Source organism: Cylas formicarius, unplaced genomic scaffold, assembly GCF_029955315.1.
Source record: "Cylas formicarius isolate icCylForm1 unplaced genomic scaffold, icCylForm1.1 PGA_scaffold_7__23_contigs__length_41026272, whole genome shotgun sequence".
NCBI classification, from domain to species: Eukaryota; Metazoa; Arthropoda; class Insecta; order Coleoptera; family Brentidae; genus Cylas; species Cylas formicarius.
The window spans coordinates 40160570-40187555 of NW_026844352.1; the positions used below are offsets into that span (position 1 = coordinate 40160570).

General features: G+C 37.1%; 1 protein-coding gene across 1 annotated transcript in view; it reads right to left on the minus strand.

Moving 5' to 3' along the window:
• Nucleotides 1–26986, minus strand: part of LOC132705152 (lachesin-like) — a 58568-nt gene that overhangs the window by 14916 nt on the left and 16666 nt on the right. Inside the window, exons 4-6 of the mRNA XM_060675587.1 lie at nt 21559–21751; nt 12024–12152; nt 10714–10833 (exon numbers count right to left, since the gene is read on the minus strand). Coding sequence (XP_060531570.1) covers nt 10714–10833; nt 12024–12152; nt 21559–21751 — 442 coding nt within the window. The remainder of the gene's footprint in view (nt 1–10713; nt 10834–12023; nt 12153–21558; nt 21752–26986) is intronic.

Genomic DNA, 26986 nt, shown 5'->3' on the forward strand with positions numbered 1-26986 from the left:
ATAGTGATTCGGCTTAACCTAATTTAAAACAATCACTTTGACTAAAGGGGAAAATTTAATTTCCCACTTTATCACTTATTCAGCGGCAAAAGCATCGATAGTGCATTTCTGGGATGACACGCAGCTGAATAAACCCCAACACAGAAAAGCTGTGGGTTACTGGCTCGATTTTCGAGAGAAGTGAAAAATCGAAAACTATATCGTGATATGTCAGGGCGTTTTTGAGCCCCCTGACTTTTTTTCTCCTAGAAATTTTTCATAGTGTTAGAGACGATTTAATTAACAGGAATGTCCAAAAAACAGCGGAAAATCGAAAAACAAAAAAAAGAAGATAGTCGCCGGGGTCCGATCGCGGCCATTTTTTATTGGTTTATGTGTCTCACCAAGAATCGTAAACCTAATAGGATTGCTTAATCCGCCAAATCTGTGATGGTAAATAATGATATGTATTTATATGTACCCTCGTATGTATATATATATATATATATATATATATATATATATATATATATATATATATATATATATATATATATATATATATATATATATATATATATATATATATATATGGGGTTTGTTACAGCTCGCGCCGTTTTCCCTCTCTCAACCAGACTCTCCATTCATCTTTGTCATTCCAATCTCCGTCTTCCAACCCCCTTTCCTCCATGGCTTCATCTATTTCATCCCTCCACGATCTTCTGGGTCTTCCTCTCTTTCTACGTCCCATAGGGCTCCACTCTGTGATTTTCTTTATCCACCGTCTATCGTCACTTCGTCTGACATGACCATACCATTTAAGCTGTTTTTCTGCTATTGTAGTTAATAAGTCTTTTTCTACATTCATTTGCCTCTTGAGTTCTGCGTTACGTATTCTATCCATGCGTGTTCGTTGGCAACACCTTCTCCAATATTCCATTTCGACGGCGGTTACTTTAGATTTGTTCTTTTTGTTCAATAGCCAGGTTTCTGCTCCGTATGTAATTATACTTTCTACAATTGTCTTAAATATTGTTGTTTTTGTTTTCTTTGTTAATTTCTTGTTCCATATAATGGAGTTCAGTTGTTTTATACATGTTCTACCCTGACCTAGTCTAGATTTGATTTCTTCTTCTGTTGATCCATCTTTTGTTATTATACACCCTAAGTATTTAAATTTGTCTGTTGCTTTTACGGTTGTGTTTTCATCTATTTCTAAATCTTCGATTTCCCCTTCTTTTGTTGTTAGATATTCTGTCTTTTCGAAGTTTATTTCCAAACCTACCTTCTCATATTCCTCTTTCAGCTTTCTGAGCATGTAACTCAAGTCGTCTTCATCCTGGGCTATGACCACCTGGTCGTCGGCAAAGCTTAGGGTGTATAAGTGGTCGTCGCGTACTGGGACTCCCATACCTTGACATTTTCTTTTCCATTGTGTTAGCGTCCTCTCAAGATAGATTTTAAACAACGTTGTTGATGTAGGGCATCCTTGTACTAGGCCCTTTGATGTTGTGAATCGATTTGTGTACCTATTACCTATTTTAACCGACAACTCGTTGTTCTTGTACATTGTATCTACGGCTTTTATTAGTTCTCTTTCTACCCCAATATCTTCCATTGCTTTCCAAAGTTGTTGTCTGGGTATAGAGTCATAAGCTTTTCTTATATCTATGAATGCTAAATGGATGTCTCTGTTTTTAGCTTTTTTCTTTTCGATAGTCTGCCTTACCGTATATATCTGATCAACGCATGACTTCCCTGCCGTGAAACCGGCTTGATCTTCACCTATTTTCCCTATTATCTGGTCTTCTATTTTGTTTTTGATTATCGTTCCATATAGTCTTCCCATGCTTGATATAATGCTAATTCCTCTGTAGTTGGTACACTTCCTACGATCCCCCTTCTTGAAAATAGAGCTTATATATGCCGTATTCCACTCCCTTGGTAACGTTTCTCCATTTATTGCTCTTTCAAACATGTTTTTCAATATTCTGAATAATTTGTCCGACCCATACTTAATAAGTTCATTCACTATCCCCCCTGGCCCTGGTGATTTTTTGTTTTTTAATTCTTTAATGGCTTTTATTATTTCTTTTTCTTCTATTGTTACATGCTTTAGATTGTTGTTAGGTTGTATTTGGTATGTTAGTTGTTGCCAGAATTGTGGTCGTGTCTCCGTTAGTAGTTGTTGATAATAATTTTCCCATTCGGTTTCTTTGGTAAACTGTATATTGACTTTCTCTTTGGTATTTGATCTGACAGATCTTATTGTTCTCCATGATTCCGAGCATCTTGTACCTCCTGTATACTGTTGTATGTTTTGGCAGAGTCTATCCCATTTTTCATTTTTTTCTTTTCTAATTAGTTTTTTTGTTTCTCTGTTTTTGTCCTTATATTTCTGTAGGTCTTCTCCCGAATTTGTACAGAGCCATTTTTGGTGTAAGCGCTTTTTTTCCTGAATAGCTGCAATAGCTTCCTCACTAAGTTCTTCTGTATATTTTTTGTTCTTTCCGTCTTCCTCTCCTAATGCTTCATAAGCTGCCTCTTTAATGCTCTTCTTCACGTGTTCGTAAGTGTCTGTTAAATTATTAAAATTGAACTCTATTAGTTTTTCATCAAGTCTACGTCTGTACAAATCTCTTATTGTTTCTTCCTCTAGGAGTTGAATTTTAAATCTTTTCTCTTTTATTTCCTGGTTGTTTTGGTTGTCTTTTTGTTGTTCTTGTTTTGCTATCTCTTCTTTGTTTTTCTTTGCTACTCCATACCAAGGAAAGTGCATCTACGCAACTACTAGTCGATGATCGGTTCCACATTCAGCGCTTCTTTTAACTCTTACATCCTGTATCTTAATTGTTGTAGTTATCCTAACAACTATGTAATCTAGGATTATGGATCTTAGATTCCTAGTTTCTTGTATCCAGGTGTATTTGTGGATGTCTTTATGTTTATAGAAGCCGTTGGTAATTTTTAAGTCGTTTAATTCGCAAATTTCAATTAATCTTTCACCATTGTCATTAATTGTGTCCTCCCCGAAATGGCCTACTGTTTTGTTATGTGCTTTATTTCCCGTCCTTCCGTTAAAGTCCCCAGCTATTATTATTTCTTGTTTAGTTTTCACTTTTTCAATTTCTTCCTTTAGAGTTTCAAAGAATGTAATTTTTTCTGTAGCGGGGCTGTACCCTCGTATGTCTATAATATAAAAAATATATATTACTACATATACTTAAATCTTTATTTTACAATTTTGCCATACTTTATAATTTTTTTCTGCGGGTAGATTTTCTAACCAAAACTAATGTTATATTTTTATTGCTAAGTTTTTTACCACTCCTTGCTCTTTTCGAAACGAATCACAATCAGGTGGGTTCTGGTCGGGGTTCTGGCATGGATTTTTCACTAGAATTTCACTTGTGGCATTCGAAGTTGTTGCTAAAAGCTCAGACAATACCTTTGGCATTTTTGGAATGAAGTCTGTTTGATATAGATAATCCTGCTTCTGTTGGTGGCTTCTGGTTAATTAATAGTAGGGTGGGAACAGCAGTTTCTTTAAGAATCCTTTTTAAAGGTAAACTTAAAATTTAAATTTTCTGGTAAATTTTGTTAAGTCTTTTTCGTAATCATTTTCATTAAAATGAACGGAGCAGACATAGGTTTTATCTGGATTAAGGTTGTTCTCTTTTCTGCATCGAACTATCCACTCGTTCCGAATAGTTCGGGATACTAGATCTTTCCCTTTGGGAAATTACATTTTCGAGAACTTGCTTTTTCATCAAAATAGTTGTTATTGTACCCACACATGGCACATTTCGTTCCTAACTATTTTTTGATGTGACTTATCTCACTGAAAAAGGTAAAGGAAATGAATTTCTTACCTTTATGTGTAATACTTTGAGCCTACCTCCTAATTAATAACACCGCAAATAAGCAGCACGAACACAAAATTTTTACGTCTTTGTTTAAGGTTAAAAATACTGTTTTTCTCAGTTCTCGCCACTCAAGCACATACAATTTTTAAGTATTTTAAGTATTTTTTTTTACAGAAATACAATTGACACAAACATAAGCGCACTACTCACTAGTTTAAATCATTTTAATTGTTCAACGAACACAAAATACAACGGTTTAATACGTCTTCAACACAGAATACACAAAAACCGTTGGAGGACTTCGCTTACGTCACAAGCGACCACGTGCGATCGATAATTTTGGCGGCCGTATGTCTTATGGGATTGGGCAATCCTATTAGGTTTACGATTCTTGTCATGGACTGCTTAAGAGGAGCCAAATTGGAAGGCGGTCTGGCAAACCGTTTGAAAGTTATCGCTAATTAAAGCCCTGTCTACAGAGAACAGACAACAGAGAACAGAGAACCGACATACAGACAAAAAAACCAAAAATGCTTTTTTTCGTCGCTGATTCGGATATGAGTTTCGTTGTTTCTAGGTTATGTTTCGGTGCAATAAGATTCGAAAAAGCCGAAAAGGAGTTTTACGTCGATATCACGGTTTTCGTTACTATAAAGCCCGAAGACGCCGATGTTGACTAGTATTTGAAAGATATTGACATGAATATGTAACTGTTTGTATCAAAAAATGATAGTTTAAGCTGATATTTGCAGATTTGATGCGGTTTTAGGTACGATATATGTCGGAGAACCCGATTTTGACTGGAATCTGTTTAAAAACCTACTATCAATCCAAGAAAGTGAATTTTTAAGTAGTTAAATTCAGTTTTAATTTAGATTTAAGTATGCTAAGTTATGGAAATATCTGTTTTGGTTATAATCTGCCGTAAACCAAGGGCGAAAACCAATTATTTGTCCCAAAAGGAGGGGTTTTCAGTACATATCTGCATTTCTAAGGTAGATTTGGGTACAATAACAGGCGAAAAAGCAGATTCTGACTAAGATCTTATGGAAATCGGCAACTATTTGACTCAGAAAGGGGGTGTTACGTCAATATCTAATGGTTTTTAAAGGTGTGCGTTACTTTAATGTCCGAAGACGCCAATTTTGACTAGCATTTGAAACATATTGGCAACAAAAGGTTTGGATCAAAAAATGATAGTCTGAGCTGATATCTGATATCTGCAGTTTTGATGCGGTTTTAGGTTCGATATGTGTCGGAGGAGCCGATTTTGATTGGAATCTGTTTGAAAAATGGAAGAACAACTTACTATCAATCCAAGAAAGTGGATTTTTAAATAGTTACAGTTTTAATGTCCGATAAGCTATGAAAATGTATATTTGGTTAAAAAGCAGATTCTGGCGAAGCGCGTATATTTACAATTAAGTGCCGCTTTTAAACAGAACGAACCTCGTCGTCACACACCGGCCTTTAATGTTCGTTTCGTAAGACTATTGAATTAGTTCGATCGTCAGGCATTCCATCCGACTCGGGATATTTAAGAAACATCGAAACGGTAGGGGACCGATTATTCACTACCCTGGCGTGCTTATAATCTCCCCCCCTTAAACTTGGACAATAATTCAATTACTTAAATGTACTGGCGTGATCCACCGTATACCAATAACAGATGTGAATTGCGCCGCACTATTTAGATGTGTCACCAACTTTGGCAATTAACTTAAACAATCAACATATAACACCGGGCTTGTTATCAAAGTTGAGGATTAGGCTGACGCGAAACATTAATTTCAGGGACCGACTAAATGAGCGTAAACATACGAACGGAGCGCGTTCTTATGGAACCGCAACGATTCGGTTGTATGAAAAAAGCCACGTTTTCGGCCGAGTGACTCCGAATCCGTTTGCTGTCACTTTCAGAGCAAATGAAAAACAAATTCCATTCGGTTCTGAATTGACTGATTATACCGACGATAAATGTAACACGTTGGCTGACATGCCGCTAAATTTCTAATAATACGTACGTACGATACGTATGATTGCGTTTTTTATACGGATGGAAAATATAGTCTAACGTCTAAAGTTTGGTACTATTACTGACGCAAGTTCAAAAATAGTCCTTTCTTGCCTAAAAATTTTGACAAAGCAATATTTAAAATGAATCAAACTTTTTGAATTTGGTGAAAGATTTCCTTTTAACAGCAGCGCCTTCTAACGGTCTTCTTCTTCGATTGTTCTTGACGTCAGTGCCATTTTCCTTGTCTACGTGCATTATCGTTTGTCATCAGCTTTTTCAAACCTTGCTAGCTTTGTCCACGATAGCTTTAACATCCTTGGTTAGTGTTGTAAATCTCAGCAAACGGATAGTGTAGCTTTTTTCTTTAAATTTTGGACATTCTTTTTGCGGCAGGACCTCTCCCACTGGGATGCTAAGGAATAATATACCGGGAAAGTCTAAATTTGAGTAAAATGTTTCGAAACTTTGACGATATCGTTCTTCTTTTTCTGTAGATTTTTCTCTGGGGATGAGTTTCTTGTTAGTAAGCCCTTAAGAGTTTTGCGTTTCATTTTCCTTCCTAAATAAGAATTGCTCGTGACTTCAGTACCATTTTCCTTGTCTACATGCATTATCGTTTGTAATCAGCTTTTTCTAACCTTGCTAGCTTTGTCCACGATAGCCTTAACTCCTTTGATCGAACATTAGCAACCTATTGCAAAGTTTTCTCTTCAAAATTTGTATATTCCTATAGCAGCAGTGCTTCTCCTACTGGGACTCTAAGGGATAACATACCGGGCAAGTCTAAAATTATAGTAAAATGTTTCCTTAGGAGTTTTGGGTTTCATTTTACTCCCTAAAAACGTATAGTTCGTGACATCAGTGGCATTTTTTTGTCTACGTGCATTATCGTCTGTGATCACCTTTTTCAAACCTTGCTAGCTTTGTCCACGGTAGGTTTAACTCGTTTCGATAAACATTAGCAACGGATTGTCCAAGTTTTGTCATTAAAATTTGTATATTCCTATAGCGGCAGTGCTTCTCCTACTGGGACGCTAAGGGATAAAATGCCGGGCAAGTCTAAAATTTCAGTAAAATGTTTCGAAGCTTTGGCGATATCGCTCTTTCTCTTCTTCTCTCTTAGCGGCAGACTGTTAAGAGTTTTGAGTTTCATTTTCCTTCCTAAAAACGTATTGTTCGTGCAGTCAGTGGCATCTTCCTTGCTAGCTTTGTCCACGATAGCTTTAACTCCTTTGGTTAATTATGGTAAACATTAGTAACCCAGGTTTTCTCTTTAAAATTTATATATTCTTATAGCAGCAGTGCTTCCTGTACTGGAAAGCTTACCGAGGAATCCTAAAATTTGACAATATCGATCTGCTTCTTCTGTAGATTATTCTCCATTACTTAAGGATTTTGAACTTCATTTTCCTTTCTAAATAAGTAATTGAAAAGTTTTGCTGGCATGTCCGTATGTGTTCAGCTTTTTTAGTTTTGCTAACTTTGAGCAGGATAGTATTGGTAAATCTTAGCAACTGATCGTGCAGCTTTTTTCTTTACATTCGGAATTTTCTCCCTCTACTGGAACGCCAAACGGCATTATGCCGGGAAAGTCAAAAATTTGAGTTTCCTTTTATTCTGACCTTAAGCGTTTTGGATTTCATTTTCCAGAGTCCAAATCGGAATGGAACTTTTTTAATATGCCATCGTCGCAAACTCATTTTCGAAAGGTCCATTTCATCCAGAACCAAGACGGGTTATCCGATACGCGGCTTTTTTTTTGGTCCGGAAACTACTAAACTTTACGACGCGGTATCGACCAAGTTTTCAGTTGCGAATATCCGGACCTCCCGGGATATTAAGCGAACTTTTGTCGTTGACTATTTTATTCCGTTTAATGGCGCGAACGACTTTTTTAATACCCATTCCGTTTATAACGTTGGCCGGTAATCAATCTCGATTGCTCTCCCTGTCGATTATGAGCTCTCCGCCATTGAGAAGTTTTAAGCCCGACTGCTTACGAGATATTATTGTTCAAAAATTAATTCAAAAGCTCGGAACCTTACACGCTTATTCGAAAAAAATACGCATTATGTATCGTTGCGATCACAAAAAATAATCGCGATCGTCATACCAATTACTTATTTATTTATCGACATGTCTCTCCTACAGACAGACGCAGCCGTCCAATAATCATCCTGTTGGCTTATCAGAGCTTTTCCAGTATTTTTTGTCATTACACAGCATACGATATTACGAGAAGTATTTAAAAAAAAAAGAACTTTTCTTATTTTTTGTCGAAGCTGATATTTAATGATTTGGTCTATCTATGGCGAAAATATATATAACCAGAAACGTGCGAGGGAGGGGGAGACGTCATATATATCTAGGGGGATCGCTATTGTTAATTAGAACCACTTGTGATGTGTCTGGATGTGCGCCATGCTCCGATGTTCCGCAGACGGAATATATTTAAATAATTAACTTAGTTCGGGACAAAGATAAGTTTGCGCCAAGTTTGGAAGTTAATTCGATGCCGTACATGTGGCGGCAAGATTTCGCAAAACGAAAATCGCGGTGAATTCAATTTTACATGAAAAAAAAAAGAATTTCAAATAATTGCTGGTTGAATCGCGATGGTAGCCAAGTCTGGAAAATGTCAAAAATAGATTTACGCGTTACGTATATTATTTGTATAACAGAACCCAAAAAGTTAGATATAAAAATAGTGTGTCTGATACTGTCGATACAATGTATGGAGTGCCGCAGGGAACTGTACTGGGGCCGCTACTATTCCTATTGCATATTAATGACATGGTTAACGATAAATTTTGTATTTTTGGGAAAAAACAAAGATTGAGTACTGTTAATTCATAAAACATAGAAATTGAAATAAATAATGACATGCTAGTACACATGTTAGACTCAAAACTAACGCTACGCCTGCATGCAGATTATGTAATGAGAAAATTTTTGACAAAAAGTAGGATTTATTTGTAGAATAGGCCATAGTTCATTTTGTAAAACTTTGTAAACAATTGTTTTTGTCCAGGTTCAGCTTAAATGCTAATAGTGTGGAACCTTCGAAGCTTTTGGCTATCAAAATTTACTTTCTTTATTTAAAAAAAAATGGCTATTCGTCAACAAATGATAAAAAATAGAGAATAAACACATTAAATTTAGTAACGAAGGGCTAAGAAAGTTAGACATAGGGCACACATACAGTTCCAGCCCAAAATCTAGCATTAAATTAACAGGCAGAGGGGGGAACAGAAGAAGTGGGACGCAATTAACAAAAAATTTAATTAGAAACAAAAATAAAATGTTGTTAGTATACATTTTGTTTACCCAGGGCCAACAGCGTCAAAGAAAAGCCGATAGAGAAGAGATATTGATATTTGCAATTTCGTATGGGACAAACCTTACCGTATTTCTCTATATGACCTTGACATGGAACAAATTCTGACAGAGATAGCGACGACTTCCATCAATTAATTTTAAATCAACCTTTAACATGCTTGTAATGAGCTGTTTACACTTTAATCGAGAATGTATCGCGGATCCTAACCTTTTGCAGCTGCTACGCAAGACAAAATGGAGTCCTTTATATAGAGTACCATTGGTTCTCCAACATATACTCTAGCAAAATATCTAGCTTCCTTAAATAAAAATAAATATCTAGATGCCACGATTAGCCCAGAATTAGACCAGTGTGAGGAATTCAAAATTAGCATTGAAGCATTTAACTTCAGGTCGCAGTTAAAAGACGGCATGCAAAGAAGAAGAAGGCGAACACTTAACACCAATTGTAGTTAGAAAAGGGTTGCGACTTGAGAAATTTATAATTCTTTTAACAAAATGTAATACAGGGTGGCACAAAATCCAAAAAAAAAGATTTTGGGAACTCATTGGTGAGTCCGTTTCAACGACTTGGTTAATTATCAAAACGCCCGACAGATATTGTTTTTCACGTTTTAAGCGTCCAGATGTTCTGAATCGTATGGTATGATTGTTTTTCCTTTTTTTTTTAAATGAAAATGAATGAATTTTACTTGCAGCAAACACAGAGCCTTTGTTGTTATAATGTACCATCATATCATGGCGAACTTTTGGCCACGAAATGATTTTTCATTTTTCAAAACTAAAAAACTAACCAAAAATATAATACAGGGTGGTAGAAAAAGCAAATTACAAAGTTCAAATTTTCGTAGTCAAATAAAGGCCATGTAGACAACTAATTTAAGAAATAATGCGTGGTGACATTTTACCTAGAAAATATTTGAAAAATCACCCTGTGAAATATTGGACATTTATCATATAGCACCATATAAGCTCCGTCTCTGTTTTTCTACTATTTTTGGGTCTCAGAGAGATGAATTCGCAAAATAGCACGCAATCGGCAAGTTGTGAATAATAAATGAATTTTTGGAAAGTAATTGAGCCCGACGCCGACGATGGCTGGAGATTTTGCGGTGTCATTGTCATAAAATGAGGGGGACTGAAACGACGCTAATCTGCTTCTATCCTAGTCAAAACTGGCAAGAAACACGCCTTCGACGATTGTTAATCTGTCTTCCGTGACTAATCAGAAACGCTTCAATGTGTAAATAACCCTCTGCGGAAAACTCTTTGTTTTCACTGGCCTCGGAACGCTTCCTTTTTAACAACAAAACAAGAACTTCAATCATAATTCTGTTTGTCCTTTTTTTGCGTTTTTTTACCTGACATGCACAACAAATGGGTTTCGAGTGGTAGAAAACCAAAGCTTTTGAGGTTAAGATTACCTCACAAGCTCAGTTAAAAGTGTGTTTCCTTAATTTATCTGTTTCATTTCAGTCGGTTTTCGATAGACAAAGAACTCAAACAACTTACCGGTGTCTCTAACCCAATAGTTAATTGATTTGGGATACGCTTCGACGTAGCACTCGAGCGTGACGTCAGTGCCTAGTGGCGCCCCCACCAACTGATTCGGCACGTGTATTACGGGGTGAACTGAAAATAAACGGAAAACATAATTGCTTTGAACCAATTTGCTATTGCAATTATGGTAACTATCAAACAAACAGATTGCCTAGAAAAGCTTAGCAATATCAAATGCTAATAGTAATATTAAAAAACGAAATAGATTTAGGACACTACCACAGTATAAAAAAAAAAGTGTGCGTATTACAGCATGGTTCTTCTCACTGTGACTAACCTGTTCACTTATCAGCAGGATCAGTTGGTTGTTTTTGACTAATAGTTCAAAGGCATATGACTGAGTATTAATCTAGTTGTTATATTTCTACTAGGGTGTCCCTCAGGGTTCACAACTAGGTCCTTTAATTTGTTTATAAGAGATTTGTGTGACGAGTATTCTGAACAGCTTACCTTTGCAGACGGCTTTAAATTTTAAAAGACAATTTAATCATTTAATCTTGGTCAGCTTCTTCAGAGCAAGTTTTACTTGAGTCGGTGCTTTGCCACGTTGCTATGTTTATTTATATTTACATCGTATCCTTTTTTTTGTATACTGCATTGTCTGCACTTTGTGCACAAATTTAAATTTTCGTGAATCTTCGCGCGTGTTCGGGTTTTCGCGTAAAATCTTCGGCAATGGCCGGCAAAATTTTTAAATTTTCGATTCCAATATCCAAAATTGTTCGTCTTTCGTTCGGCAATTTTCGAATCTTTTCTCTCGCCTCTATGGGTGTTAAATAGGTAATTTTCAGTTAAAAAAGAAATTATCATTATTGATATTAATCAATAATTTCAACAAGGAAGATTATCTTATTAGTTTAGGACAATTTTTGAATGAAAAAAAATAATAAGTTCTTTGTAAAATTTATTATAGGATTCCTCATGATAGGTTTAGATGTAACGAAAAAGAACATTAATTCCGATGACATTCGAAAGTCCCTCAAGGGTTGCGAGCAACTAAAATTATACGTTCCGTCGAGACAAAATAAAAACGCGTAATGCACCATTTAGCTTTGCTTTGATAGACCGTTTCGAAGCACAATGAATGGCGTTAATTAATTTGATAATCGACTTGAACGCGGACGTAACAATCAAGAAATTAATCCTATTTCCTTCTGTTGCACATTTAATTTCGGCAGACGCGTTTGGGGCTTCGATCTGTACGTGCGGTCGGCGCTGCACGAAATTGAATGTGCTCGATCGCACCAGAGGGCGCCACTTACAATGCACGTTGACCATTATCCTCTTGCTGACGGTTGGAGGGACTCCGTTGGACGCGATGCACATATATGCTCCCATCTCGTCCCGAGTCACTTTCCATAATTTCAGCACTTCCCCCTGATACGACGATACTGTAAGCAAAAAAGTCGAATTCAAAGGATGGTTTACTCCAGATAAGAATTTTAATCTTTAGTTAAATTTTCGAGTCTCTTGAAAATCGCCTAAAACGTTTTCATTTATGAAAATTTTAGATGGGATACTTTTCATTATTCAAGAGATAATCAAGTATTTAAAGTGATATGTACGACGTTTTTCAAGTCTATGTTAGACAAGGCCAAGAACCCATGTTGTGACAGGGAACCGGAATTAAAGCTCCCCATATCAAAATTTATCATTTATAAATGAGCTGCGAGCAGCTGGCAACTATGAGAACTCTATATAGACGCAGTCCACAGCTTTTGTATTTAAATTTTTGTCCATCGCTAACAAATAGGTCGATAGCGCCCTCGCATAATGGCGATTTAGAAAAAATCGACATAGATAATAATAAAATCGAAGTCGGATAAGAGCCATTAAATTTCCAACGGAACTTTTAGCGTACGTTCGGACAAAAGAAGTAGCTTAACACCAAAAATGCGATAAGCATCTCATTGTACGCTTTATATATGATGCGTTGATCGGAGTTGACCGTATATTCTATTAACATAAACGTAATTTTCCCGAAATACAACTTTGTATAGAAAACTGCTTAATGCGAATTATTTTGGTGAATTAAATACAGTGTTTAAATTTTATAAAAAACGACGTAGCAAGTCCAGAGGCATAAATACAAAAAGTATGATCCAATTTTTTGAAAGAGCAGTAAAGCTATGGCGTTTAATCACCACTGTGCATCGGCTTGTGACCAACCATGCAAAATCGAATACTTGAAAGTGGGAGAGAGATAAACTCACTGGAGAAAACAAACGGCAGAGGTCCCATCTTGCTCATTTGCTCCTACTATTTACAAATCTTCTGGATTCCTGCTGCTTCGGAGAATCGAACTTGCCACTTGCGAAGAAGCCAACGAGATGATTGGAAAACGTCAACAAGTTCGCTTGATCAACAACAGAAGCAGAAGGAATCCAGAAGATATGTTGTTGAAGTTTTTTTGAGGAAAAACACATTTGGTCCTATTCAATGGTAGGCCTGATTGCAGACTAGCAGTTTCCGCACTTTGAAGGAGTTCAATAATTTCCTGTTCGTTCTGGTCATTTGGTAACCAATGGAGACTGCGCCCAGCTAGTCTTCCAGAGCCTTTCTAACAATCCAATCTCCAAGACAATTGGCGACGCGTATTCCGGCACCGAAAGTTGTTGAGAGTTCCTATTCTATTGGTCTTGTCGTACGTAGTTTGTAAGGTATATATGAGGTATTTCGTGATCCTCTTCTCACTTTAGATGTTCCACATCCGTCCCAAATGTTCTGGTGTAATCAAGAAAGCATAACGAAGATGGTAAATTGTTTTGGTATACTTCCTGTATTTTCACTGGTCCATAAGTGAAACAGCAGGTCTAGAAGCGAACAAAAATTATGGCAGATCGTTAGCAAGGGCAACGATGGCCGGTTACTCCCTCAAAAACTAAATCTGAAGTACCTCCAGAAGCAAAACACTTACCAAAATATCTGTTGGAGTACCAGGCACGAGACAGCTGCAGATTTTGAATTTGGATGGAAAGTGTCGAGGACTTTCTTCACAAAAGCTTTCATAAATGCATTTCCTATCACTGGCGATAATGGAAAAGCGACTTTAGTAAAGAGGAACTAACCAGAATACGGCTCGAACCTAATGCATTCGTTTTTAATTATTTAATGAGGTGAACGGAATTAAGTACGCGTTTTAATATAGTGTTGGATAGCCAGTGGTTGAAGGTGTAGTACTGGTTTGTGAACCTTAACCTTAAGGGGTCCGTTTTCAGGTTGCAGGATTCGTTCGTACGAATACCTTAAGTGTTTTCTTGATAGCCAGTTTCCTCCGATTCCTCCAGTTTCTAAACACGTTCTGGGCCAACCTGAAGGCAACTTGCATTGCTTTCTTCTTTCTTGATAGTAGATGCTTTTAGCTGCTTTTATGCTTTACTTGTTCTTTTGTTAGTTGTTTTTTTCATTGTCATTTTTATTGTACTATATCGCTGCAGTAGGAGGTAGCTCTCTCTATCTCTTTCTCCCTTTCTATCCCCCTCTCTCCATTCCTCCCTCCCTCTCTCTCCCTCCCTCCTTTTCTCTCTCTCTCCCTCTGCCTCTCTCTCCCTCCCTCTCTCACCCCTTTCTTCCTCTCACCATTCTCTCTCCCCCTCTCTCTCCACCCCCCTCTCTCCCTCTCTCTTATCGATAAAGGAATGTGTAGTATATTTCTTTAATAGTTGAACGACCTTCTAAATCGGATCAACATAACCAACCGGTCGTGGAAGCTGTCGAAGCTTCGTACGCTGGATGCAAACGACGAATGCCGACATCGTTTCACTCTCCTTTATCATCGCACCTTAGAGCCGAACATATTTCCATTTAAGATTTGCCACGGATCAATTGTTATTCTTCGAGGAACGCGCGCACCGCTCGGGCAAAGAGATCGTTTTCCGCTACCCGATTTTCTTTATGACGCGCCACTTTACATCTGTAATTTTACACTGTGAGATTGCGAAATCGCTGCCCATAAAACGACCGTAAAAATTGACTTCGGAAGTTAAAACATCGTCCAGGGACGAGCGATAACTTTGTGGCCCTACCGAATACGAGAATCGCGGGCGCTATCTGGCCACATTGAAAAGTGATTTTCTTATTTTCTTCTTCTTTTTTATTGCAGATGCGTGTGGGGATGCGGAAATGCGGGTCATGACGTGGCCAGCTTTAGTTTTGATTCCTAATGAAAGGCACAAATATATACTTCTGAATACTTCCGACGGTAGATAACTAAAATGAGAAAGTGTCTGCTATCTTTGCCTCCTGATCTTCCGCCGTTTTCCTGAATTTACTGGAGATGATACGGAAACATCAAGGTCTAAAGAAGAATTCAATCAGAAAACGACATCCAGTTTGAAACAAATCGATTCCGAAATAAAATTAAACCATCTACTGTATCCAGATTGCAAGATTACAGCTACAAGAGAGGAAGCAGCAGAGTTAGCAAAGTCATGATTCAAGGAAAACGTTGCATCTCAAGCTGGGGCTGATGGAAGCTGGTATATATGATAGTGTTCAAGTAAGAAGACTTCTTCGACAGCCATAACTCACCAAATCAATGAACGAGGTCCAATTTAGCTCTTGGGATTCGTTGATTCAAGTGAAGCAGTGTTTTCCTGGCAGAGAATTACGTGGAATTAGAGATTGCTTCATAAATTTGATCATTACAGGACAAAGCGAGTATACCTCAATAAGATTGGAATATAGAATATACAGAAATTTTAGTAAAGAAGAACTCAACTTCAAAATAACTAGAATATCAACTAGGTAATCTGTTGGAAAACCAATAGTGCTAAGATTAAGTCGAAAGTGGTTTGTGAACCTTCAGGAGTCGTCAGAAGTGACAGATCTTTTTAACCCGTTTTTAAGAATACTGCTGTGATCATAACTATGCTCATCTGTCAATTTTTCAAAGAAACTTCCATAGGCTACTGCAATACTTTTTATAAAACGTCTCGATTCCTCCAGTTGACTCGAACTAGTTAACGTTGCGCCAATCATCCTGCTTTCTTGTTCAAAGTGTGATTGAAACTGGCTCGCATTTTACTCTCTACCTGCTTTTAAATTGCATGAACACCGTCTCGGCTTGCTGATTCCCATATTGCTGATAGGTAGCATCCTGAGTCGCGATTAAGATTGTTAGGTTGCTTATAGATTTCTATAGACTCTCGGATTATTCGTCGGTAGAAGAATTGATTACATGCAAGAATTTTATTTTTATCGAATAAAATTTTATGGCCGATTTGGCCATTGTGTTCAGCAACTGCGGAGGAGTTCATTCGTTTTCAGGCTCATTGATGATCTTTGAGCCTATTTGATATCCATATTCATGGAATTCTCTAAACTCCTGGCTTCTCAAATCTTTTTTTTGCAACTTCTATCCTGGACCTGATCTTCTGTCACTCTTAAACTTGTTCTCTTTGATTGTCTGGATTTGACGTACTGCTTGGTTACTTGTCATATAGGTAGTTCATTCGTTTAACCACCATTTTTATGCTACTATATTTATAGCAATTTCTAAAATTGTGAAGGTATGATTTTTAATAGCATTTTCGTAACAAAGTTTAATAGTCAAGTCGTTCCAAACCTCCTGATCCATTTGCCTGTGGATCTTTTTTGAGTGGGAAGTCTAGCAACATTTAGTTTTGAGTCGAAAACATAAAACCAGCTTCGAGACGTTCCAAAGTGGCAAAACGACGGTTCCTCTAAGAAAATTTCTTTAAAATCGTTGCGGTTAATAGAGTTTTCGTTTAAATGGCCGTTTACGAACGTATACGCCAGATTTTATCTCGCCGCGCTGAAAACCCGATCCCGTTTTTGAATAGCGATTGACATTTATTTAGTATCTGGTCGGTAAGCGATTTTGACACGGATCTCCTGCTTTGTGCAATACGTAGACGTATACGCCCTTGTACCCCTTTTCGCATTCATCTTAATGTTGGTTATTGATGAATCGAACCCTCTGATGACTTTTTCGGACCTTATTTTAACAAAATTGTCCAAGAAAATGAGTCCGAAAGCAAACCCACGTCATCGTCAAGGCTGACCAGCAAACTAGATCTAAACCAGACGAACAGAAAAAATGCTGGTTAAACGGAAGAACTAGCTATATGATCAATAGCTAAGCAATTCAGCAGAGCAAGACAAGAACATGATGTCTAGCATAGAAGCCGATAAAAATAGAGATAATAGAGAATAGGGATGAATATCTATAAGAAGAAAGCAATACGAATTTCTTTTAGGCCCCCGAAAACGATCTGTCATATGAAATTCAATATGGCGTCCCAGAATAAATAAACTACCCAAATAACGTTTCCTTATAAACAAAACTCTTTGTTTTTGTAGCCACATGATCTTGTCTTGCGTCCGTTGAAAGCGTCTAGGTGTTTTCAAATCCAAATTTGAAGTGTATTTTGATTTTCCTAGTTCTTGGTAGGTACTGTGTAAAAAAAGAAGGTTGAAAATGGCTAAAACTTTTGTTGCCAGCTAAGAAAAACCGGTACAAGTACGTGGAAAGATAAGGATCAACCTACTAGAAAATCTACTGAAACGGATTTAACGATGGATCAATTGACTCTAAAATCGGAACGGATTTCGAATTACTAGATGATACATCAAATATAAACAGTTGGAAATATTATACTGGTTGTGAATATGAGATGGTTCATTTATTATATATTGATCTTCATCCTTATAAGGTTATAAGGACTGAATCTACACGTTGCCATATCATTTTAAAATGTTTACTTTAAAAATATAACTGATAATACAATGATGTTTTTAAAACTAACCAAACTTATTCATTCAACACAAGCTACAATAACATATCAAACAACTATGAAATCTCACACCTCTTTCATCGAAAGTTAGAAGTAAAAAACAAAACTATGGTTTTAATAAAAAAGTACTTTTTTAAATAAAAAATCATAACATCGTTGGCAACACCAAGGCGTATTGGGAACATTTTCTGAATTTACACATTCAAAATGAAACAATTTTGTCGCACATATTTCTTGCTCACATTGGATCAGGGGTCTTCCTTACGAGAATTCTGGTATTATGACTTCAGCGTGATACTCAAGAGCAACTCTTGAATTTTTATGCCAAATTCCCAATTCGGCAAATTCTTTGTTTAAAGAATGTATAGCAAAATTTCATTGATGTAGATTTGGGTTGCTTAATACGAAAGTGCGTTCTTAAGTTAAACACAGGCTGTGCGGACAGTTTGGTTCTGTCGCAGCTTGCAAGTAGCTACCAAAATGTTCCGATTGTTTTAACGTTTCAATCTGGTTGAATCTTCATCAAACATTTTGATGTTGGATATTGAATGTTTAGCTTAGAAATGGAGGGCTCAATGTGATTTCCTTAGAGTACCTAAACGTAGGACATCCAGTTTTGAGAGATTTTTTAGCCACAGTGTCTATATATTTAGTTTTATATTTATTTTCAGTAGCCACAGGCTGCTGTAATGATATTTACAAATCTTTTGGGTTAATACTGAGTACTTTTTACAAAAATTTTGGATTCCTGCTGCGTCGGTTTTTGCTGAGTTGAACTTGCTGACGTTTCGCCAATCATCCTGTTGGTTTCTTCAGAGCTTGGTTGAAACTGGCTCGTATATATTGTTTGAAGGGGGCGGAGCTAAATGAGGGACACAAACACCGTCTCGGATGACTGATTCCCATATTGGTGACAGGTAGATACCTGAGTCGCGGTTAAGATTGTTAGGTTGTTTATAGATAGTCTATAGAGTCTCGGATTTTTTGTTGGTAGTTTTTTAATTTTTTAAATGTTAGTTTTATCGAATAAAATTTTATGCCCGGTTTCGTGGTTGTGTTCGGCTGATGAGTTTATTTTTCTTGGTCGTATGGCTCTTTCGTGTTCTTTTAGCCTAGTTGATATTTTTCGTCGGGTCTCCCAAATGTATTCTTTGGCGCAAATGCATGGAATGCTGTAAACTCCTGGCATCTCAAATGGAAATTTATCTTTGACGGACCGAAGATGTTGAGAAAATTTTGGACAAGCGGTGAATCTGGTTTTGACATTATGCTTCTTTAGAACTTTTGATATGTGGTCAGTGATATTTTGAATGTAAGGAAGGACCTCAGTGGCAAGTGTAGGATTGCTTTCGGCCTTGCTTTTTGGTGATGTGACCATGCACTAAGGTATCGGTCTTTGTGCGTAGGCTTTCTGTAAACACAATTTTGGTTTTAAATGAAAGGTGTAGACAGCTTTGTTCTCAAAGACTTTCATAAATATATTCGCGATAACTGGTGATAGTGCAGAACCCATAGCTGTTCCCGATGTTTGTTCTAAAATTTGACAGTTATAAGAAAAATACGTTCCTGAGAAGGTTTGGTTCTTCATAAATCTGATGATGATGATATGGGATATGGGAATCAGTCATCCCAGACGGTGTTTAGCTCCACCCCCCCTCAAACAATATATAGTACAGAGTAAAATACGAGCCAGTTTTAGTCAAGCTCAGAAGAAGCCAACAGGATGATTGGCGAAGCGTCAGCAAGTTCGACTCAGCAAAAACCGATGCAGGAGGAATCCAGAAGTTTTGTAAAAAGTATTACAGTAGCCTAAAAATACTGAGTACATTGACTAATTTTCTTCTATGACATGAGCAACGTATTTGCTTACAAAATTGCTGGTAAATTTGAAAAAGCCAACAAAACATTACATAAGCATGTAAGGTGGTCTGAATCTACTCGAATATTTGCACTCTGTCAATGAATCGTTTTTTTTCTATGTCGTATATTCCAATCGATTCTAGTTTTTCGCATATTTTTTTTTTAATTACTCATTATGATTAACGTCTATATTGCTGTTTTGTTATTGTTAGTAATGTTCTACAATTTGTTTCAATTTTCCGCGTAATCCCCTAACACGACCGAAACTAAATATTCGCATCTAGGGAAAGCGATTGAGACAACCTGCCGTCTCCTCTAAACCTGGTATATTAAACTGTCTCGAACAAATGCGAACGTTTTTTCTTCGAACAACGATCGTTCGTGAACTCGCGGGCACATTTCGTTCATATACGAACCAATATACGTAGGTCTGTTATTGCCGTCGCGAGAACAGCACCTCGGGGAATGCTCCTGGCCGTTTTTTGAATCTTACAATACGTATTATTGGGGCCCTCGCCTTCCGCGAACCTCTAAGTATATTGGTTTCGGTATCAATGGCGCTCTCCTTATCTGAGACGTGAAAGGAGTAGATGACGAGGCCCTTTTACAATATTACGGGGACCTCGCGGGTCATTTTTATTTACATACGATCGCGGGAGGGCCGTTCTTTATCGTCCCTTTGGCCGTTAGCGCGATTGCTTTCTCGAATCCTTATGTCGCGGCGGCGGCTGATGGGATTAAATATGATTTTACGTGCGTTTGAAAGGGATTGTGAATTTATAGCGGATGGCGAACGAGATAAACCTCATTTAAGTTTAGGACTTACTCTAGATTCACTGGAAGGTTTCTTTACGACAGCTAATGCTGTCGCAGTTTAGCGTTTGACGCGATAAATCGGTATTACTTAAAGAGTCAACCTTAAGGCCACTTTTGTTTGCGAATTTTCCATCATTACAACTTCTGAAAAACGTCTAAACGAAGTAGACGACAATAGTAAATGTGATTAAAATATTTTTGAATAAATAGCAAAGCACTTGATACGATAATTCAAGGAACTTTCCTTTCAATTCTCCATCACACACAATTCGGTAACGTTTCTTACAAATTAGTTTCATGCCATTGACATGACAGAACAAAAAAGTAAGACTTAATCAACTTCTAGGTCTATGGCTGTTAACAAGGGAGTATTTTAAGTTCACCTCTGTTTTTGAATTTTATATAATTACTGTTATAATTAATGTACATCATCTTTAAGCCCATGATACTCATTTTTCTTTCTCTGAGAAATGTCTTTACTAAAAAGTTCTGATTCGAATAGATTTAACGATCCTGTCACTTAATATTCGCTAGTACTTACTCCTAATTGAAAGTGACAATCCAACTAGAATAAAAGGTACCTTAGCAGAGCCTTTGACACGATAAATCATGAAATTATCAATTCAATTCTTCATCACATAGACGTCTTTTAAATTCGTTTCGTCGTATTAAAATGCCAGAACCCTAAAGTATTACTTAACGAATCAATCTGTATGCCACTTCCGTTTGCGAATTTTCCATCATTACAGCTTCTCAAAAACGCCTAAACGAAATAGACAACAATAGTAAATCTGATTTGAATAAATTGAATGAATAGCACGGCATTTGATAAAGACACGGTGCTGTCGAAACAAATGTCATGTCATAATATATAATTTCGTAAAAATCTGAACTTTTAGTTCTTATTTATTTTGATAAATAAATTTTCATCAAGTAGAAGCCACCTCAGTTCAACGGCATTCGTTTTAATTTTCCATCACACAGATTTGGTAACGTTTCTTAGAAATTCGTTTCATTCCAGGAACATGACAGTACCCTAAAGTAATACTTGGGCCTATGGGTATTAACAGGGGATTATCACAGGGTCGTATTTTAGGTCGACGTCTGTTTTTGAATTTTATATAATTACAGTTTTGGGTTCATCATCTTTACGTCTATGATACTCACTTTTCTTTCTCTGAGAAATGGCTTAACTAAGAAGTTAAAAATAACTTTCATTTGAAGAAATTAAACGACTATTGCTATAAAAAATCACCTTCTCATTGCTGACAAACGTGATACGATAATATGTTAAATGCTAGAATCAGAGACGTAAACCAAAAGACTTTGATATGTCGATAACGATAAGAAGGTAAGATCTCACCTCGTATCTTAGAGTACGACGGTTCCTTGATGATGATATCTAATCCGTCCTCGCGACGCCACTGCACGTGTGGCTCGGGGTGTCCCCTTGCTCTGCAGGTGAGCTTGACGGTCCCTGCTTCCGGTACCATCACGTCCCCGGACGTTTCTTCCGGTATAAAATCGGGAGGAATCGCCACATCCAGGAATCCTACCTGCAAATCGAAAGATCCGGTAAGACAAATTGATTGTAGGACAGTTATGGTACCATGTATGTCTGCATTTTTATATCCCCACGAAGAAAAATAATAAAAAAATATTATAACAGATTGTTTAATTTATATTATTGTTAATGTTTCGGATAATGAACTGTTTCTTGGGCGTTGAACTATTTTATTCGTATTTTAGGTTAGGGTGAAGATATCGACATGCTGTTTTCATCGTCACCTTCCGAAAACATCAGATCGCATTCCGAACTCGCGACCAAAGCGCCGGAAATGTCCGAAGAGACGACACTTTCCGGAGTGCGTAGTAGAACAAATTATTTAATTACGTTCTCTGTGCATTGAAAATGATGAATTTGAGTACGGCGGAATTATTTTTCGCTCGTGTTAATTAACGACGCAACTTCTCATTGTTTCGTTAATTTAAAATGTTCGATACGGTCAAAATTGTCCGGCCGTTTTCCATCAGTTCCAATTTCGATTTTAATTGAATTAAGTGCGAACAGGAAACGTCATAGTTCGATGTCGAAGCGACGTACATATATTTTGGGTATAAAATAAACCCCCAACCGAAATAGTCAACGCGAAACAACAATACGGCTTCGATTTCGGATTTTGTACCTGCATCGTTTCCAAAATACCCGTAACCGACGTTAAACAAAATAAAACTGGTTGTGGCGGGGTATTTCGTTTTTTGTTTACCGCCCGATTTGATAGAATTGTTCTTCATTGATCGGTAACCGCGATTTATAGAACAATTTCAATCGAAATGTGACGCGAAACAAGTTTAAACGGCGATTTAAAGCTTCAGTTTTTTTTGCCCATATCCGGGAGGCCCCGTATATTTTCGGTTCGTGTCTCCGAATGGCGTTCGTTTTCTGATTCGATAATTATTCCGGTCGGACATGCCAATTTCTGGAAAATATTTTTTTTGGGTCCTAAAAAAGATATCATTTTTTTAGTTTTAAATACAGTCGAAACTCTATATAGCGAAATTAAAGGCACTGCTTTTTTTTCGTTAAATGTGGACACGGACTGATAAATTTGAAGTTGATATCTGCAAATTTAGGACACTTAACGCGTTTCTCATTTAGCTCGGAATATCGGGAACACCCTGTACAAGAGGTGAAGACAAAAGTTTTTGCTGTCTATACCGGCTATATCGCAATATAAATGAAAGTGAGATCTGGTTCACAGTCTTTCAGTTAAAACCATTTTTCAATAATAAGAAGACCCATTTGACCCATTTTTCAGTTTTTTTGAATTTTCAGACACTTATCGTGTTTCATAGCATTGTTCAAAAAACAGTCGAAAATCGCGAAAAAAAGATGGATACCGGCGTCGGATCAGGGCCAGGGTCCAGACTTCTACTTCTCTCCCAAGTCTGAAGTCGGTAGCTGCAAATTTGGAGTACTGATTATATTTTTTAATATTGCACGTTGTATCGCGATCACTCTGCACAATACTTTAAAACCGTAAATACAAAAGTTTAAGCTGTCTATATGGGCCATATGGTAATGTAAAAAAAAACTGACATCCAAAACACAGATTTGAAATTATTGCCAATTTTCAATAATAGGGGGGCCCATTTTTCAGTTTTGTAGAATTTGCACATCGCATCTTGTATATTTTCGAAAAATTGTCAGGAATAAAAGTTTATGGAGTCGTTCCCTTGTAAACGGTTTTTGAAAAATAGTCTTTTTTGTAGACCCTTGCACAAGTGATTTTTAATTTTTTTAAAATACCTCCCGATCCTCAGCCCCCCCCCCCCCCATTTTCAATAGGTTCCGTGAAGATGTGCCAAATAGGAAGTCGATTGCTTCAAATTTCGGACACTTATCGTGTTTCATAACAAGGATAAAAAAAAGTCGAAAATCGCGAAAAAAAGATGGATGCCGTCGTCGGATCAGGGCCATTTTTTCTATTCTTTCGTGGAGAGTTGAAAGGGAGGCAAATTTCAATTTTGTAGCTTCAAAAGCAAAAGACGAGAACGCAGAACGGACAGATAATTTTTTTTTTCGACGGCGATCATTTATGTAGCAACGGCTACCCTATAGGACCTACCGTTATCGAGATATAACCTTTTTATACGAGTGTAGATACTTTCAAAAAATTCGATTTCACCGATTTTCGAAAGTAGCAAGAACAGAACTTTACAAATGATGCGAACAGATGAAATGAAAATATTAAGAACTATACGGGGTAAAACTTTGTATGACAGAATACGGAATGAGGACATCAGATGGCAGTGCGGAAGGTGGGTGAGGCAAATATGAAGATTTTGGAACGCACATCAAAAGAATGCAAGATGGCATACTCGCCTAGAACGCAAAAATGAACAACCCAGTAGGGAAAAGATCTCAAGGAAGATCGCCAAAACGGTGGCGAGAATGCTGGTATCCATGTTAGAAAGAAGAAGAAAAAAGAAGAAGAAATAGGAATTTGCGTAAAATTTTTGTTTATGCAATTACCCAATTCGTATCGGATCGAACACAGGTACACCTGGAGATATAAATCGGCGTTTGTCGGTAAACATTCGTCACGTCAATCCAGGAACGAAAAACGATTAAAACGGACGCCGCGCGTTTAATAATAATTAACGGGCCCAATCGACTGCGCAAAATTAACTAACGCGAACGTGACAAAAGACTGGGACCCTTACATTACGCGGTAGCAAAATAATAGATGTTGCCGGAAAGTTAATTTATAGTCGGACGTCGATTATCGAAGTTTCGCGGTCAACGGGCAACTCTGTTTGCTCTTGATGGCGGGGTGGGGGGCGGTGTCTGGTGTCGACCGGTTTCGGGTCCCATTCGTTCGTCCTTTCATTAGATTCGTAAAAGGACACCCCGTTCCGATCTTGTGTCCCGTATTCGTAAAAACTTTCGGTCGTTCGTTGTTTACTATGAAACAGGTTGGCTGTTAACGAGATAACGTACGATTCGTATCAACGTTGACGGAAATTGAAAAACCTCGTCTTTATTTTTAGTCAACTGACGAGTAAACCACAAAATCGTCACTGGGCGGGGCAGATTCGTCGCAGTTTTTATGTCCAAAAGAAGCCGCTTCGCGGTTTCTGCGACCACTATAGAACCTTCGCAAAATCGATGTAATTTTAATGCGTATACACCCTGTATAAAGTGTCTTTCACGTCTCGGCGAACTGTGCAGTGTGCAGTAAGATTTTTTTTGTATGCAACAATTTAGTTGTTTGGGATTTTATAAAAATCTTACGGTTGAATACTTGTTATCAATACTTCTTATTATTTTTATATTTTCATCTCCTGCCACCTCTGCGTTGGGGTTGTAGAAAATTAACGAGAAGTGATGTTTGTCGACCCCTTTGCTTTTGCATTGCGCCACCTAACCATGGGAGCAATCATCTGGGACGCAGCGGGACTCGTTTGAATTTAATGAAACGACTGGCGGCGGTAATATCGCCACTTGCAATTTAATATTGCTAAAACAAAGGGAAGGTATTGTTGTCGAAAAAAGGCGCCATTTTTATTACGGAAGTGTCGGCGAGATAATGAAAAATACATTCTGGGGCGAAGATAGACCCATGCTGACCCCCCACCCCCCGGACGGGAAAAATTAATTAATTTGACAAATAAAATAATTTTCTTTCGCGTTTTCCTTTTTGAAGGAGTAATCGGCTACATACTAAGCGTAAATAAAAGTAAAACTGAATGAAATCTTAGCGGAGTGCTTAAGGCACGTGGAACAGTTCCGCCATGCGTGCCTGACTTTTTTTTTCAAAGAAACTTCCACAAGTCCTGGTTATACTATTTACAAGTCACCGCGAATATACTTATAGAAGCCCTACTAGATTTTCTTTGATTGAACTGACGTGGCTTTTACTCGATGAAAATCCATTTATCAAAATAAAAATTATGTATTATGACATGACAATTGTTTCGACAACACTGTGTGTTCTCTTTGTGTATTTTTCTTACTACATAATACCGGCTGCAGTGCAGTGTTTAATTTTATCATGCCCGTACCACACTCCAAGCAGTTTGGAGAAACATTTTCCACTAGCGAACTTTGATAACGAACGGAAACGGCATTTAACCGTCGCCGTTGTGTTTGCTTCAGTTGGTTTCCTGTCAGGTAATTACGTTTCGATAATAGGGCAGATTACAAATTATAAAACTCATTTCCGAGTTGTGCTCGGATAGGTGCAATTAGAATTGTTCGAATATCAATTCCAATGGGTAGGTATATTATTGAAATAAAAAGTTTTCTTCGTCGCTACAGGCAGTCAAGTTTAAATCAGTAGTTTGTTGACACTCCTCTAGAACGTATTAAAAAGTAGACGCCCCAGCGATATTGACACTTATCTAAGTCTTCAAGTGTATGTGGAGTAATATCTGAAGATCTTGAAGGAAATTCTATTAATGCGCTTCTAATAATCCACCGTGTTTCATGTCAATCTAATTCGAATTTGATGGATGAAAAAGGTTCAAAATAAAAAGGAACTAAAAGTTCAGATTTTCACGAAATTTCGACAACACCATGTCTTTATCAAATGTAATATTTACAAAGTACCTGCTACTATATATGCCCAACAATTACCAAAAAACCTTAATTAATATTGTTATGAGAATTTAAGTTCATTAAGGGAGAGACATTTAAATCTAATTGAACGTTAATATCTCATTTTGTTAATCTGCATAGCTTCCAATAAATTAAATTTTCTACATTTTGTGGCTGTATGTAAAATATCAAAATTGTCGTTAAAAATTTGTTTTTCTGTGTTTAAGTGTGTACCATAATTAGAATTCAGACTATTGTTTTTAAACGCTCTTTTATGTTCGTTAATGCGTTTCTTGAAGGATCTACCTGTTTGTCCAATATAAATTTAATTCATTTTTCGGTATATATAGTAGCAGGTAGTTTGTAAATATTTTATTTGATAAAGACACGGTGTTGTAGAAACAATTGCCATGTAAAAACATATAATTTCGTGAAAATCTGAACTTTTATTCCTTATTTATTTTGATAAATGGATTTTCGTCAAGCAAAAAACAACTCAGCTCAATTTTTGAAAGAAGCTGAAACTGATTTCTTGCCTATTTGGTACATTAAATTGCTACGTTGCCGAATATGTTCCCAAGACATTTGTTTTTTTAACAAAGGTCTGCAAAATAAGGTTTTTCCGAAGTTCATGAAATGAAAAACCAACAATAGAAGTCCCGCTGCGAGGAAACCCCAGATTCAAAAC